This window comes from Podarcis muralis, chromosome 16 (genome assembly GCF_964188315.1).
Source record: "Podarcis muralis chromosome 16, rPodMur119.hap1.1, whole genome shotgun sequence".
Classification (NCBI taxonomy): Eukaryota; Metazoa; Chordata; class Lepidosauria; order Squamata; family Lacertidae; genus Podarcis; species Podarcis muralis.
Genome location: NC_135670.1, coordinates 8618580 through 8631982, shown reverse-complemented (window position 1 = coordinate 8631982; position 13403 = coordinate 8618580). Strand labels below are relative to the sequence as shown.

At 50.3% G+C, this 13403-nt stretch overlaps 1 protein-coding gene across 3 annotated transcripts in view; it reads right to left on the bottom strand.

Moving 5' to 3' along the window:
- The window catches only part of ATP8B2 (ATPase phospholipid transporting 8B2), a 92460-nt gene that overhangs the window by 40105 nt on the left and 38952 nt on the right, over positions 1 to 13403 (bottom strand). For 2 of the 3 annotated variants that reach the window (XM_077920029.1, XM_028708994.2), the window contains 6 exons: positions 9584 to 9651; positions 6571 to 6629; positions 3599 to 3712; positions 3330 to 3428; positions 1729 to 1790; positions 509 to 581 (listed from right to left, as the gene is read on the bottom strand). In XM_077920029.1, the coding sequence (XP_077776155.1) occupies positions 509 to 581; positions 1729 to 1790; positions 3330 to 3428; positions 3599 to 3712; positions 6571 to 6629; positions 9584 to 9651 (475 nt within the window). Of the gene's footprint in view, positions 1 to 508; positions 582 to 1728; positions 1791 to 3329; positions 3429 to 3598; positions 3713 to 6570; positions 6630 to 7355; positions 7564 to 9583; positions 9652 to 13403 lie in introns of those variants that run through there. The other variant, XM_077920028.1, reaches the window with a different exon arrangement.

The following is a 13403-nucleotide window of genomic DNA, read 5'->3' as shown; positions in this document are numbered from 1 at the left end:
CCTAGCAGTTCGTAAGCTCATCAAAGTGCAAATAGATAAATAGGTCCCACTCTGGCAGGAAGGTAAACGGCATTTCCATGCGCTGCTCTGGTTCCCCAGAAGCGGCTTAGTCATGCTGGCCACATGACCCGGAAGCTGTACGCCAGCTCCCTCGGCCAATAAAGCGAGATGAGCGCCGCAACCCCAGAGTCGGCCAAGACTGGACCTAATGGTCAGGGGTCCCTTTACCCTTTACCTTTCAGCAAGAGCCTTAGTGTAAGTCAGTCCATCCAGCTCAGTATTGTCTACACGGACTGGCAGCACCTCTCCAGGCAGGGAGAGTTCCCACACCTACCTGGAGAGGCCAGGGACGGAACCTGGGACCTTCTGCACGCAAGGCAGGTGCTCTACTCGCCCTTCCCCAACATGGCTCACCAGACCTTTCCTTCATTCCCAGACTTGCAGGTACTTGTGGGTCTCACACAGCTTAGTGGGGCAAACAGCACTGCGGGGCTGGCCTAGGACTCACCGCCACAAACTGGTTGTTCTCCAACTTTATGATGTCACCCACGCGAACGTTCATCCACTGTTCCTGACGGAGGCTGTAAGGACCAGGTGTGGGGAAGATTTGGGGAGAGGGGGTTGGCAGTGGAGAAAAAGGAGGTGCGTCAAAGGAAAACAGGCAGACAAGCCCAACCCCATCACTTAAGATATATTTACTTCGATCAGGTGTGGGGAACCTCTGGCCCGCCAGGTGTGGCTAAACTAGAACTCCCATCAGCCCCAGCCAACACAGTCTTTTTTTTTTTTTTTTTAAATGCTTTTTATTGATTTTCCAAAACAAGAATAAATAAAATATATACTCTTACATTCAACATTATTGTGTCTTCTTATTTACCACGCGCATTATAACGCCCAGACTTCGGTTTTCATAATTAACATCCACTCTTACAGATTCTTAATTACACTCTGTCCATATCAAAAGATTTACTGTATTTTTCAGCCTATAGAAGCTTGGGCTTCCCCCGCCCCAGCCCTGCGCCTGGGGGGAAAAATAATTCCCCCCCCCCCTTTATTTCCCCCCAAAAAACCTAAGTGCGCCCTATGGGCCGAAAAATACGGTATATTAGCCCTGCTACAGTCTTTAAGCTTCTACAATTATTCCTTATACATTCAACGAATTTACTCCGTTCCTCTTCGAACTTTTTGGTTTCGAATCTTATAAGTCATGTTTGCCAATTCTACGTATTCAAACATTTTTGTCTGCCACTCCATTAAAGCTGGAATTTCCGCCCCATCCAATACGGTCAAGGGCCAGGGATGATGGGCGTTGCAGTCCAGCATTCCCAACACTTGTTTTAACTCAAGGATGGGGAACCACCAATCACAGGCTCCGGCTCTAACAATCACAGGCCCTGGCTCCACCAATCACAGGCTCCGGCTCCACCAATCACATGCTCCAGCTCCACCAATCACACGCTCCAGCTGCCCCTACTGTTGGGCTCCCTGTCTTCTGGTCCATCACTCTCAATGGCCACCAACCACCCTGGGGTGGGTGGGTGGGTGACCCCCACAGCCCTCCAAATTTTGCTGGCCACGCTGGCTGGGGCTGAAGGGAGTGTTTTGAGTCCAGGCGTATCCAGAGGGCCACAGGATTCCCATCACCCATGGCTAGCCTGGCAGATTTCCCACCCCTCGCCCAGAAATGCACCACCACCACCGACCCGCAGTTGCCGTGGCAATACTCACATCCCATTGATCAGCACCTGAGACTGGCGATTGTTCACCTGGTTGTCACTCTTGTGGCGAAACTGCAGAGAGACAGCAAGATCGCAGAATCTTAAGAATCGGAAGGGACCCAAGGGTCATCTAGCCCAACCCCGTGATGCAGAATGAAAGGAAGGTCCCCCGACACAATCGAGGAGGGTCAGGCGATCGGGGGCCGCTAGTCACAATGGCTATGTTCTCCCTGCACTGTCGGAGGCAAAATGCCTCTGAACGTCACTTGCTGGGAATCGCAGAGAGAGTTGCTCTCGCACTCAGGTCCTGCTTGCGGGCTTCCCAGAGGCCACTGTGAGAACAGGATGCTGAACTAGATGGGCCATGGGCCTCATCCAGCAGCCAGGATCTTCTTATGCCTTTTTATAGTCTTCTGCTTTGAGTGCAGAAGGTCCTGGGTTAAATCTCCAGGTAGAATAATTTTGTTGGAAGGTGTCCCAGTGATCGTCTAGTCCAACCCTAGTCAGAAAGTTCTTTCTAATGTTTAGTCGGAGTCTCCTTTCTTGTCGTCTGAATCCATTGGTTTGGGTCCTACGCTCTGAGCAGCAGAAAACCAACTTCTGAAGATTGCTATCGTATCTCCTCTCAGGCTCTTTTCCGGGCTAAACATGCCCAGCTCCTTCAACCGTTCCTCATAAGGCTTGGTTTCCAAACCCTTGATCATCTCACTTGCCCTCCTCTGCACACCTTCCAGCCTGTCAATATTTTTCTTAAACTGCGTTGCCCAGAACTGGGTACAGTATTCCAGGTGTGGTCTGACCAAGGCAGAATAGAGCGCAACAGTAGACGCTCTGGCTGCGAACGGGATCCTTTCCGGAGGCCCGTTCGCAACATGAAAACAACGCAACCTGCAGCGGCGCGTCTGCACATGCGTGGGTTGCGATTTGCCACTTCTGCGCATGATGTCATTTTGCATTTCTGCGCATGCGCGAGCAGCAAAACCCAGAAGTAACCCTTTCCGGTACTTCTCGGTTGCTGCAGGACGTAACCTGAAAGAACGTAACATGAAGCGGACGTAACATGAGGTATGACTGTACAGTGGTACCTTGGGTTACATACGCTTCAGGTTACAGATGCTTCAGGTAACAGACTCCGCTAACTCAGAAATATTACCTCGGGTTAAGAACTTTCTTTCAGGATGAGAACAGAAATCGTGCTCCGGTGCCGCAGCAGCAGCAGGAGGCCCCATTAGCTAAAGTGGTGCTTCAGGTTAAGAACAGCTTCAGGTTAAGAACGGACCTCCGGAACGAATTAAGCACTTAACCCGAGGTACCACTGTACTATGACTTGATCTGGACACTCGACTTCTGTTAATGCGGCCTAGAACTGCGTTAGCCTTTTTTGCTGCCGTATCACACAGCTGCCTCATGCTAAGCAGGTCTGGGTTTGGCCAGCGCCTGGGTGGTTGACCTCCCCTTCCGAGGAACTGCCTCATATGATCCTGCGAGTTCCACAGTGAAAGAAAGGCAGGATGTGAATTCTGGGATACCAGCAAAGCACCGATAAGCGGTCCTAATCGCTACCAGCCCCAACCCAGGTCTCCCCTCTCCCAGACTTTTCCCCTTGCTTACGTAATCGTCGGTGGCATCCTTGACCGCCGTGATGGTAAGCACAAGAACCAAAGGCACTATGGTGGTGAACCACGAAAGGGAGGATATCTGTGGAATCAGCTGGGTGGAGGAAGACAGACGAGAGGGTAAGTGAAGGCAGGGGAAGAAGAGGCGGCAGGGCGCTTCTAAGGAGTCTCCTCCACCACCCTCCAAAACCAAAATGCCGCCCACGTTAACCCTCCCAAATTCCCCCCTTGCCACAATATGAGAGTCCCGTGAACGGGCCGCACCTGGAGAATAAGGAGGAAGAGGAAGTAAGTGTTAGCCACTTCCTGGAACTGCTCAAAGAGGTTGATGGGCAGGAATGTGACCACGTTGTACTTGGACGTCTTGATGCAGTTACTCTGCGGGGAGAACGGAAAGAAAACAACATCAGATGGCGAAACTCGCGGGGAGCGCGCGTCTCCGCTCTGCCCCACGGCCAACTTTCCCAGCAGTCCTCCACCCCAAAACTCCTCCAACAGATCTTCTCCGCTCTGTTTTCAACCCTTGGGGAAGGGCCGTCGAAGCTGGCAGGGCGACTGCTTGGCACGCAGAATGACCCGGGTTCAATCCCCGATAAAATCCTGAAGAGACGCTGCCTGTCAGTGCAGACATTATGGAGGCAGGTGGACTCAGAGGTGATCTGGCACACTAGGATTAGGCGCCTTCCTGCATTCCTGTTTAAATCAGCCCCTCTTTTTTTCCCAGAACTGTGAGGACTACCAACTTCATTTTTTATTTGGTGGAAGGAGCAGCTGGAAGGGATGTGGGAACAGGGGCCTGCTTTCTGGGTGCAAAAAGCCCCAGGTTCAATCCGTTCCCGGTAAGGTTGGGAGGGACTCCCTTCCTGAAACCCTGGAGAATCGTAGAATTCATAACATTGTAGAGTTGGTCATCTGGTCCAACCCCCTGCCATGCAGAAATAAGATTGGTTACTGCCAATTGGTGTGGACAGTACTGAAATAGATGGACCAGGCGTCTCGCTCAGTGCAAAGAAACGCCCTGTAAATGTAAAGGGACCCCTGACCATCTGTCCCAGCTCCTGCCAAACTAGCAGTTCGGAAGCACACCAGTGCAAGTAGATAAATAGGTACCATTGCAGCGGGAAGGGAAACAGCATTTCCGTGCGCTCTGGTTTCCGTCACGGTGTTCCGTTGCGCCAGAAGCGGTTTAGTCATGCTGGCCACATGACCCGGAAAGCTGTCTGTGGACAAACGCCGGCTCCCTCGGCCTGAAAGTGAGATGAGCATCGCAATGCCTTAGTTGCCTTTGACTGGACTTAACCATCCACGGGTCCCTTACCTTTACTTTACCTTTATATACAGTTATAACATTCTAAAACCAATAACAATTTAAAGGTAAAGGGACCCCTGACCATTAGGTCCAGTCGTGACCAACTCTGGGGTTGTGGCACTCATCTCGCTTTATTGGCCGAGGGAGCCGGCGTACAGGTCATGTGGCCAGCATGACTAAGCCGCTTCTGGCGAACCAGAGCAGCGCATGGAAACGGCGTTTACCTTCCCGCCGGAGCGGTACCTATTTATCTACTTGCACTTTGTGCTTTCAAACTGCTAGGTTGACAGGAGCCGGGACCGAGCAATGGGAGCTCACCCCGTCGTGGGGATTCGAACCGTCGACCTTCTGATCGGCAAGTCCTAGGCTCTGTGGTTTAACCCACAGCGCCACCCGCAAAACACCCTGCACTCCTTGTTAATTCCCTGACGAATAAAGTGCACTGCTTTGCCATTTTTATTAGTTACCGTTCAACACACCAGGATGTGCACAAGGCTGTGGGGATAATGTGCGGGTGGACTAGGAGCACAACTTACTGTTGGAGGGTAAAGACTCAAAATCTCCCTCCACCTTCGCTCCAGAAAGAGGAAAAAATATCCCCAAGTTTATTTGTCTGCCTTCCACACTTAACGCTCTATTTATAACCTCTGAGCTGGGCTGCTGTCCCCGGACAGGAAGTTATTCACAGACACACCCTAGCTAAGATACGAGGGGTCAAGCCCAGTCAGAAGCAGGGCAGTGGTGTGGGAAGAAGGTTCCAGAAAGTGGACGGCAGCTCAAGGTTTCCTGGGATTTCCCGCAACCCCCCCCCCAAAAAAAAATACTGAGCAGCAGTCGTCACCCCGTATGGGATGGGCAAATCTGTTTCCGTCTCAGTTTCTCATTTTTTTCCAATCTTAGTTCCAATTCTCCACATTTCCACATTCGTTTGTGGGTTTTGTTTCAAAGTTCCCTTGAAAATTCATCCGGGCTTTAACGCAGAATACTCCTAACTCAAAAGGGGGGGTTTTTGTGTGCGATTTCGCCGAAGTTCTGAAAAAGGATGTTCTGTAATGGAATATGCATCTTTGTAAGCTGTTTTTGCTGAAGTGAATTTTACAAGGCACACTCCATGTGCATTTTCGTACGCTTGGTTTGGGAGAACGACGTTGCAAAATTCAGGGAACTGCAGATTTCAAAGGATGGCTGAGTTTCGTTCTGTGCATCATTCCAGAAAGTGCAAATAGTAGTAGCAGTAGTGGTAGTGATAATAATAATAATAATAATAATAATAATAATAATAATAGTAATAATAATAGTAGGAGTAATAATAATAGTAGTAGTAGTAGTAGTAGTAATAATAATAGTAATAATAATAATAACAAGAACAATACCAACAACAAACTATTTACTTCTCACATTTATATCCCCCATTTTTTCCAAGGAAATTTTAATCCAAAATACTCCTACTTCTCATTTAATCCTCGTAACAACCCCGTTAGGCAAATTAGGCTGAGAGGCAGCGACTGCCTCAAGGTCACGCCCAGTGAACTTCATGGATTTGAACCCAGGTCTCTCCCAGCTCCGAGTCCTACCCTCTTAACCACTTTTAAATGTTTATACCCACATCCCTAGAGCCCATCATCACCTCTGATCTCTCCCCGCACCCCGCAAAAAAAAGGTCTGAGTTCTTCCTTTTCTGTACCTAACTCCCCACAAAACCAAGCTCACCCCTTTCACATCCCTCTCTGTGGGGTATAAACGCAGCCCCACGCCCCTTCTCTGTCCTGCCAACATGGATTTCTCGTTCCAGCCACGAAAAGTGGTTTGTTCTTCCACCACCCCTCCCTTCCCAGAAAACTCACACACACAATTGATTATATATATATATAAGACCTTAAATCTTATTTTACAGCCCCCAGTTGCAAACTCCTAACCCCGTACTTACCGCATACTGGAACTTTTCGTTATACTCCCGGGCGTTTGCTTTCACCCGCCTTTCCTCCTCTGAAAACAGAGGACAAAAATCAGCCGCTGGAACACAACCCCCCCCCAAAAAAACTCACCGTACCCCACTTTCCCAGGCTCAGCACCACCCCTCCAGCGGTTGCCCCTTCCTAGCCATTCCAAGCCGAACACAAAGGGGTAGCGGATTTGATAACCCGCTTCCCGACTGCATGAAATTGGCTGGCTCTCTTTAATTCTTTGCATGACCCCCACCACCACAAAAAAGCACCCCAGGAGTAGCTCTCCCCCCCACCCCCCGCCTGTCCCAAATACTGAAATAAAACTGCTCCAGTTTTTCGCAAAAAAAACCCCAATCCATTGCTGGAAACGGACTCTGTCCCCGTTTCCAAACTTGCGACTCTCGGCAGTCTCAGAAGCAAGGTCATTCGCGGGGATGGGGGGGGGGGACGGGTGGGAAGGAGGGGGGTATTCCTTTGGGTAAAAAGGGGGGCTCTCCTGTGTCGCCACCACCACCCAAAAATATATAGTGCAAAGGAAAGGAGCCAGAGTTGGGGGGGGGGGTGAAGGAAGCAGGCGCGGTATGAGGTAATGTTTGTGAAGAGAACTGCAATGACAGCTTTCTCCAAGGAGGTCGTGACAGGACAAAGGCTGGACGTGGATATTTGAGGAGCCCCCCACCCCTAAAAAGCAAAAAAACCCCAAAACCCTGCTAGCTAAACCCCCAAACTTTCACTTGTCAAATCCCCACCACCCCCAAAAAAATACCTGTCCCCCCAGGCGCCTGTCCGCGGCTGCCCGTCGCCACGGCGATCCAGGGCCATTTCTCGGGCATCTCCTTAGGGATCGTCATGGTTACTGCCGGGCCCGGATTTGCGTGTGTTTTTATGGGGAGGGGGGGCCTTGCAGGAGGCCCCCCGGGCTTAGGCAGCGGCCCCCCATCGGCCTCCCCAGTCCGTGCCCCCCATTCTCCTCCTGCCTCGGCGGCTGCTGCTGCTGCCCCCCCTCCCCACTCGCTGCAGGAGAAAACTCCACGCTGACATTGAAGGAGACGGGGGCCGCCCACCGCCACGCGGCGGCCAATGAGGGGCCGGGACGGCGTTGCTTAGGTAACCGCGGCATGGGGGGGGACAAGGGGGGGCGACCTCTCGCCTGCTTGCTTCTCTTCCCCCAGCCCCACCCCCAACCCAGAAAGACCTTACGGAGTCAGTCAAAGGCATGCAAATCACTATAATGGGACCCCCCCCAAAAAAAGTCATTTTGCTTAGGTTCCTGCTCGCTATTAAATCTGTTTTTACCTCAGTCCACCTCTTCTGCCAAAGAGACAGCCACCCAACCCAACTCTCTCTCTCTCCTCACAAGAACCCTGTAAGGTAGTCCGGGCTGCTGGGTTGCCAACTGACCAGGAAGGAAATAAGGCAATGCGACTTGCTTCTGTGCTTTAGACAGGAGCCTGACCCAGATGAAAAAGTCATAGGCTGGTAGATTGGGAAGGGACCCCCAAAGGCCATCCAAACCCAGCCCCGCTGCTCAGCTCAGGAATCACCACTGACTTCACAGGTAGGAAGCTAGCTGAGCAGGGAGAGAGGGGACCAGGCTATATCTCCTTGAAGCGCTTCTTGTCCGCTTGCAGAACATTTGGCTGGCTTTTAACCTGGGGAACGGGGTTGAATTCAAAAACGGGACAAGACCGCTTTCTGTCTAAAGTGGTACAGTCCCTTCTGTACCTTCCAAAGCAGTACAGACCCCCTCAAACTCTGGCAAAGGTACTCTGGATATGAAAACCTGTCACGGAGCTTTAGAATGGGAAGGCACCTTGTGCGGTCATCCAGTCTGACCCCAACCCCCCGAGGCACGCAGGAATCTCGCAACTACGCATCCCTGACAAACGATTGTCTGGCCTCTGTTTAAATACTTCCAGCAAGGCCTTCCAGGGCACCATCGAACAGCTCTGACCATTAAGAAGGTCAAGGGACCCCTGACCATGAGGTCTAGTCGTGGTTGACTCTGGGGTTGCGGCGCTCATCTCGCTTTATTTGCCGAGGGAGCCGGCGTACAGCTTACAGGTCATGTGGCCAGCATGACTAAGCTGCTTCTGGCAAACCAGAGCAGCGCACAGAAATGCCGTTTACAGTGGTGCCTCGCAAGACGAAATTAATTCGTTCCGCGAGTTTTGTCGTCTTGCGATTTTTTTCGTCTTGCGAAGCATGGTGTCGGGAAAGCTTTGGAAAAGCTTCAAAAATCACCAAAGTCTTTAAAAACCTCAAAAAAGGCTACCACACCGCGTTCTATGAGTTGCTCCTCGAAGTCAAGTCGCAACTGTATTAACGGTGTTAAGAAAAAGGAAACAAACTTGCAAGACGTTTCCATCTTGTGAAGCAAGCCCATAGGGAAAATCATCTTGCGAAGCAGCTCAAAAAACAAAAAACCCTTTCGTCTAGCGGGTTTTTTGTCTTGCGAGGCATTCGTCTTGCGAGATACCACTGTACCTTCCCGCTGGAGTGGTACCTATTTATCTACTTGCACTTGGATGTGCTTTCGAATTGCTAGGTTGGCAGGAGCAAGGACCGAGCAACGGGAGCTCACCCCGTCGTGGGGATTCGAACCGCCGACCTTCTGATCGGCAAGTCCTAGGCTCTGTGGTTTAACCCAAAGCGTCACCCACATCCCTTCTCTGACCATTAGGCACCTTTTAATTTTTATTTTTTTAAAAAAAATTAATGCTTCATGGTCTCGTAGAGGAAGCGATTGCGAATGAAATGGAATTAAGCAAAAGCTTCTCAGTTCCCCCACCAGTGGCTACACTGGGGGAGCTGGGGCAGAGATCTGTTGGGAAGTTGGCAACCTTGCAGTGGCTGAGTGAGAAAAAGAGTCTGAGAAGTTAAATCACCTAATTTTTGTGGCTGATTGGGGTGGGTGGGGTGGCCCAGCCCCTGTCAGTCCTGCTCCCTTCCCCACCCCCACCCCCAAAAAACAGCCCCATCAGAAGATCTTACCTGGAGGGTGTTTCTTAGAACAAAGTTCCATGGCATTCGATGGCAGTTTATCAGGCCCATGGGAGGTGCTGTATTGGGGCGGGGAGATGGGGGGGGAGCAAAGAAATAAAAATAATTGGTTTGGGGTGGGGTGGGGCACACACACACACACACACACCTAAAACAAACCAACTTTGGGGGCGGAATGTGGCCCTCGGAATGCTTCTGTCTGGCCCTCGGGTCACTTTGCAAGCTGCACCCTTCTTCCCAGGTCACAGCCCCTCTACAATCCTGTTCCATACCCTCCCCAAGGACTTTTGCAAGCAAGGAGAGTTTGCGGGGGGGGGGGGGAGGAAGAAAGAGAAGAAACCTCAGACTTTTGCATGGCTGCAATGCATTGTACCACACAAAGGTAAGAGTCACATTCATTGCTCTGCTCACATTTTTGCTTCCGACTCCATCGGCACATTTCCCCCCAAGGGGCTTCCCAGAGGGAAAGCATCCCCTGGGCAGGAAAGGGTTAACCCTGGGAAACAAACTAAGGAGTAACATCATCTTGCTGGGGGAGTGTTCAGAATTTCCCCACCTTGCCGCCTGTTGCTCCTGCAGCCCCCCCCCCCAGCAAATCTTCCTTCTCCTCTATAAAGCCAAAATTGCCCTTAATCCAAACAGCGCCCAATAATTTTAAAATACTTGATAATAAAACAACGCGACTCTCTTCCCTACGAGCAGCGGAACGGAAAAGGATGCAGTTACGATAGGTATACCGAGCCAAATGAAGCCATCAAGCCAATTTAACAGGGCCACATAAAAAAAAAATGTTGCTAGATCTCTCCAGGGGAAAGCACTCCAAACAGCGATCTGGAAACAGAACAGGAAAAGTTTCCCGCAGGAATTTTTCCAGAAACAGAACATTGCCTGGAAAATCTCCTAATCTGCCTGCAGGAAATTTTCCATTTAAATGAGCTCATTAGCTTACAGATACCGATTGCAAATCCTCAGGGTTAGTGCCCATTGCGTCTGGTGGGGCGGGAGCCAGGGAGCCCGACAGTAGGGGGCGCCAGAGCCAATGAGAGGCAGAGCCAACTCATCCTAACTTTGTCCCTATCCTCTGCTGCCGCCTCCTCCCTGCTGAGTTCTACAAGTTCTGCAACCCTGAGACGTGGTCGCAGTTGGACCCGCGCCAGTCACAAAACGCGCCTGGCACCTGGCTAATTTCTAACACTAGGCCAGGGTTCCCCACCCCCAAAGGAAGTGATTTAAAAGGCAGTAGACTGAATCACATGAACCTTCCAGCCCAGTCCGCTATTGTCCCTTCCTTTCTAGAACGGACCGCAATGCTGCTGCGGTACCTGGCTCCAAGTCCAACAGACGAGATGGCTCAAAACCATGCTGAGGACTAGAATGCTGGAGAGGCCTGCGGGCTCCTCTGGCGATGCTGGTGGTTTCTCTAAAAGGGCTGGCATGCCGACACACCCACCACCGACCAGCCAGACAGCTACACTGGTGCCAACAGCTGCTACTCCTGAGTCCCCGCTTCACCCCAACAGCAAAAGACACCTCTTCTAAGTATTTCCTGCTCCATTTCCTGTTTTGCTCCTGGTGGCTGATTTGGGGCGAGGAGCGCAGAGAGAAATCTAACATCCGGGGGCATTTTAGAGCAGACAGCAGAAGAGAAGATCTTCCAGTCAGTGTCAGGAGAGATGCTCTCCCTTGTCAAACATGTTGCTGTTGTTGTTGTTTAGTCATTTAGTCGTGTCCGACTCTTCGTGACCCCCTGGACCAGAGCACGCCAGGCACTCCTGTCTTCCACTGCCTCCTGCAGTTTGGTCAAACTCATGCTTCGAGAACACTGTCCAACCATCTTGTCCTCTGTCGTCACCTTCTCCTTGTGCCCTCCATCTTTCCCAACATCAGGGTCTTTTCCAGGGAGTCTTCTCTTCTCATGAGGTGGCCAAAGTATTGGAGCCTCAGCTTCAGGATCTGTCCTTCCAGTGAGCACTCAGGGCTGATTTCCTTCAGAATGGAGAGTTTGATCTTCTTGCAGTCCATGGGACTCTCAAGAGTCTCCTCCAGCACCAGAATTCAGAAGCATCCATTCTTCGGCGATCAGCCTTCTTTATGGTCCAGCTCTCACTTCCATACATCACTACTGGGAAAACCATAGCTTTTACTATACGGACCTCTGTTGGCAAGGTGATGTCTCTACTTTTTAAGATGCTGTCTAGGTTTGTCATTGCTTTTCTCCCAAGAAGCAGGCGTCTTTTAATTTCGTGGCTGCTGTCACCATCTGCAGTGATCATGGAGCCCAAGAAAGTAAAATCTCTCACTGCCTCCATTTCTTCCCCTTCTATTTGATAGGAGGTGATGGGACCAGTGGCCATTATCTTCGTTTTTTTGATGTTGAGCTTCAGACCATATTTTGCGCTCTCCTCTTTCACCCTCATTAAAAGGTTCTTTAATTCCTCCTCACTTTCTGCCATCAAGGTTGTGTCATCTGCATATCTGAGGTTGTTGATATTTCTTCCGGCGATCTTAATTCCGGCTAGGGATTCATCCAGCCCAGCCTTTCGCATGATGAATTCTGCATATAAGTTAAATAAGCAGGGAGACAATATACAGCCTTGCCGTACTCCTTTCCCAATTTTGAACCAATCAGTTGTTCCATATCCAGTTCTAACTGTAGCTTCTTGTCCCACATAGAGATTTCTCAGGAGACAGATGAGCTGATCAGGCACTCCCTTTTCTTTAAGAACTTGCCATAGTTTGCTGTCAAGGCAGTGATACATGAAGGGGCTTGTTGAACATGCAGCCCCACAACTCCACATATGCTAGAATCATGCAAGAGTCTGGGAGGAGGAAGGGATGAAATCCCCAAAAAGGATGCTATTTTTTTCCCTGTATGCCACAACAGCTGCAAGAATATTAAAAGGTAAAGGTAAAGGTACCCCTGCCCGTACGGGCCAGTCTTGACAGACTCTAGGGTTGTGCGCCCATCTCACTCAAGAGGCCGGGGGCCAGCGCTGTCCGGAGACACTTCCGGGTCACGTGGCCAGCGTGACAAGCTGCATCTGGCGAGCCAGCGCAGCACACGAAAACGCCATTTACCTTCCCGCCAGTAAGCGGTCCCTATTTATCTACTTGCACCCGGGGGTGCTTTCGAACTGCTAGGTTGGCAGGCGCTGGGACCGAGCAACGGGAGCGCACCCCGCCGCGGGGATTCGAACCACCGACCTTTCGATCGGCAAGCCCTAGGTGCTGAGGCTTTTACCCACAGCGCCACCCACATCCCATCTGCAAGAATATTAATAGCAAAGAATTGGAAGAAACAAGATTTACCAACTATCGAAGAATGGCAGATGAAGATGATGGACTATATGGAACTTGCCGAACTGACTGGGAGACCCCGAGACCAAAGAGAAGAGACAGTGGAAGAAGACTGGAAGAAGTTTAAAGAATATTTGAAAAAATATGTTAATATTTAAATCTTAGAATAGCTTTGGAAGTGGATATAGGCTGTAGGGTTAGAAGTAGAAGACAGTGTATTTTAAAATAGTATTCTTTGTAAAGGATAAAATGTGGAGATTATTATAGTAACAGTAAGTGTGACAAAATGGTTAAAAATTATGATATATGTAAAAAGCTAAAGATGAGGTAAAATGAAAATCAGATAGAGGGGACTTGGGGAAGCTCAACCTAACAATGTTTAGAAGAAATAAGGATAAGACAAGAATTTGTTTGCATTGTTTGCGTTGTTTATTTGTGTTTTAAAATGAATAAAAACAAGGGGGGGACTCTAGGAGGAGGAAGTCGGGGGGGGGGGGAACGACTCTCCCAACTA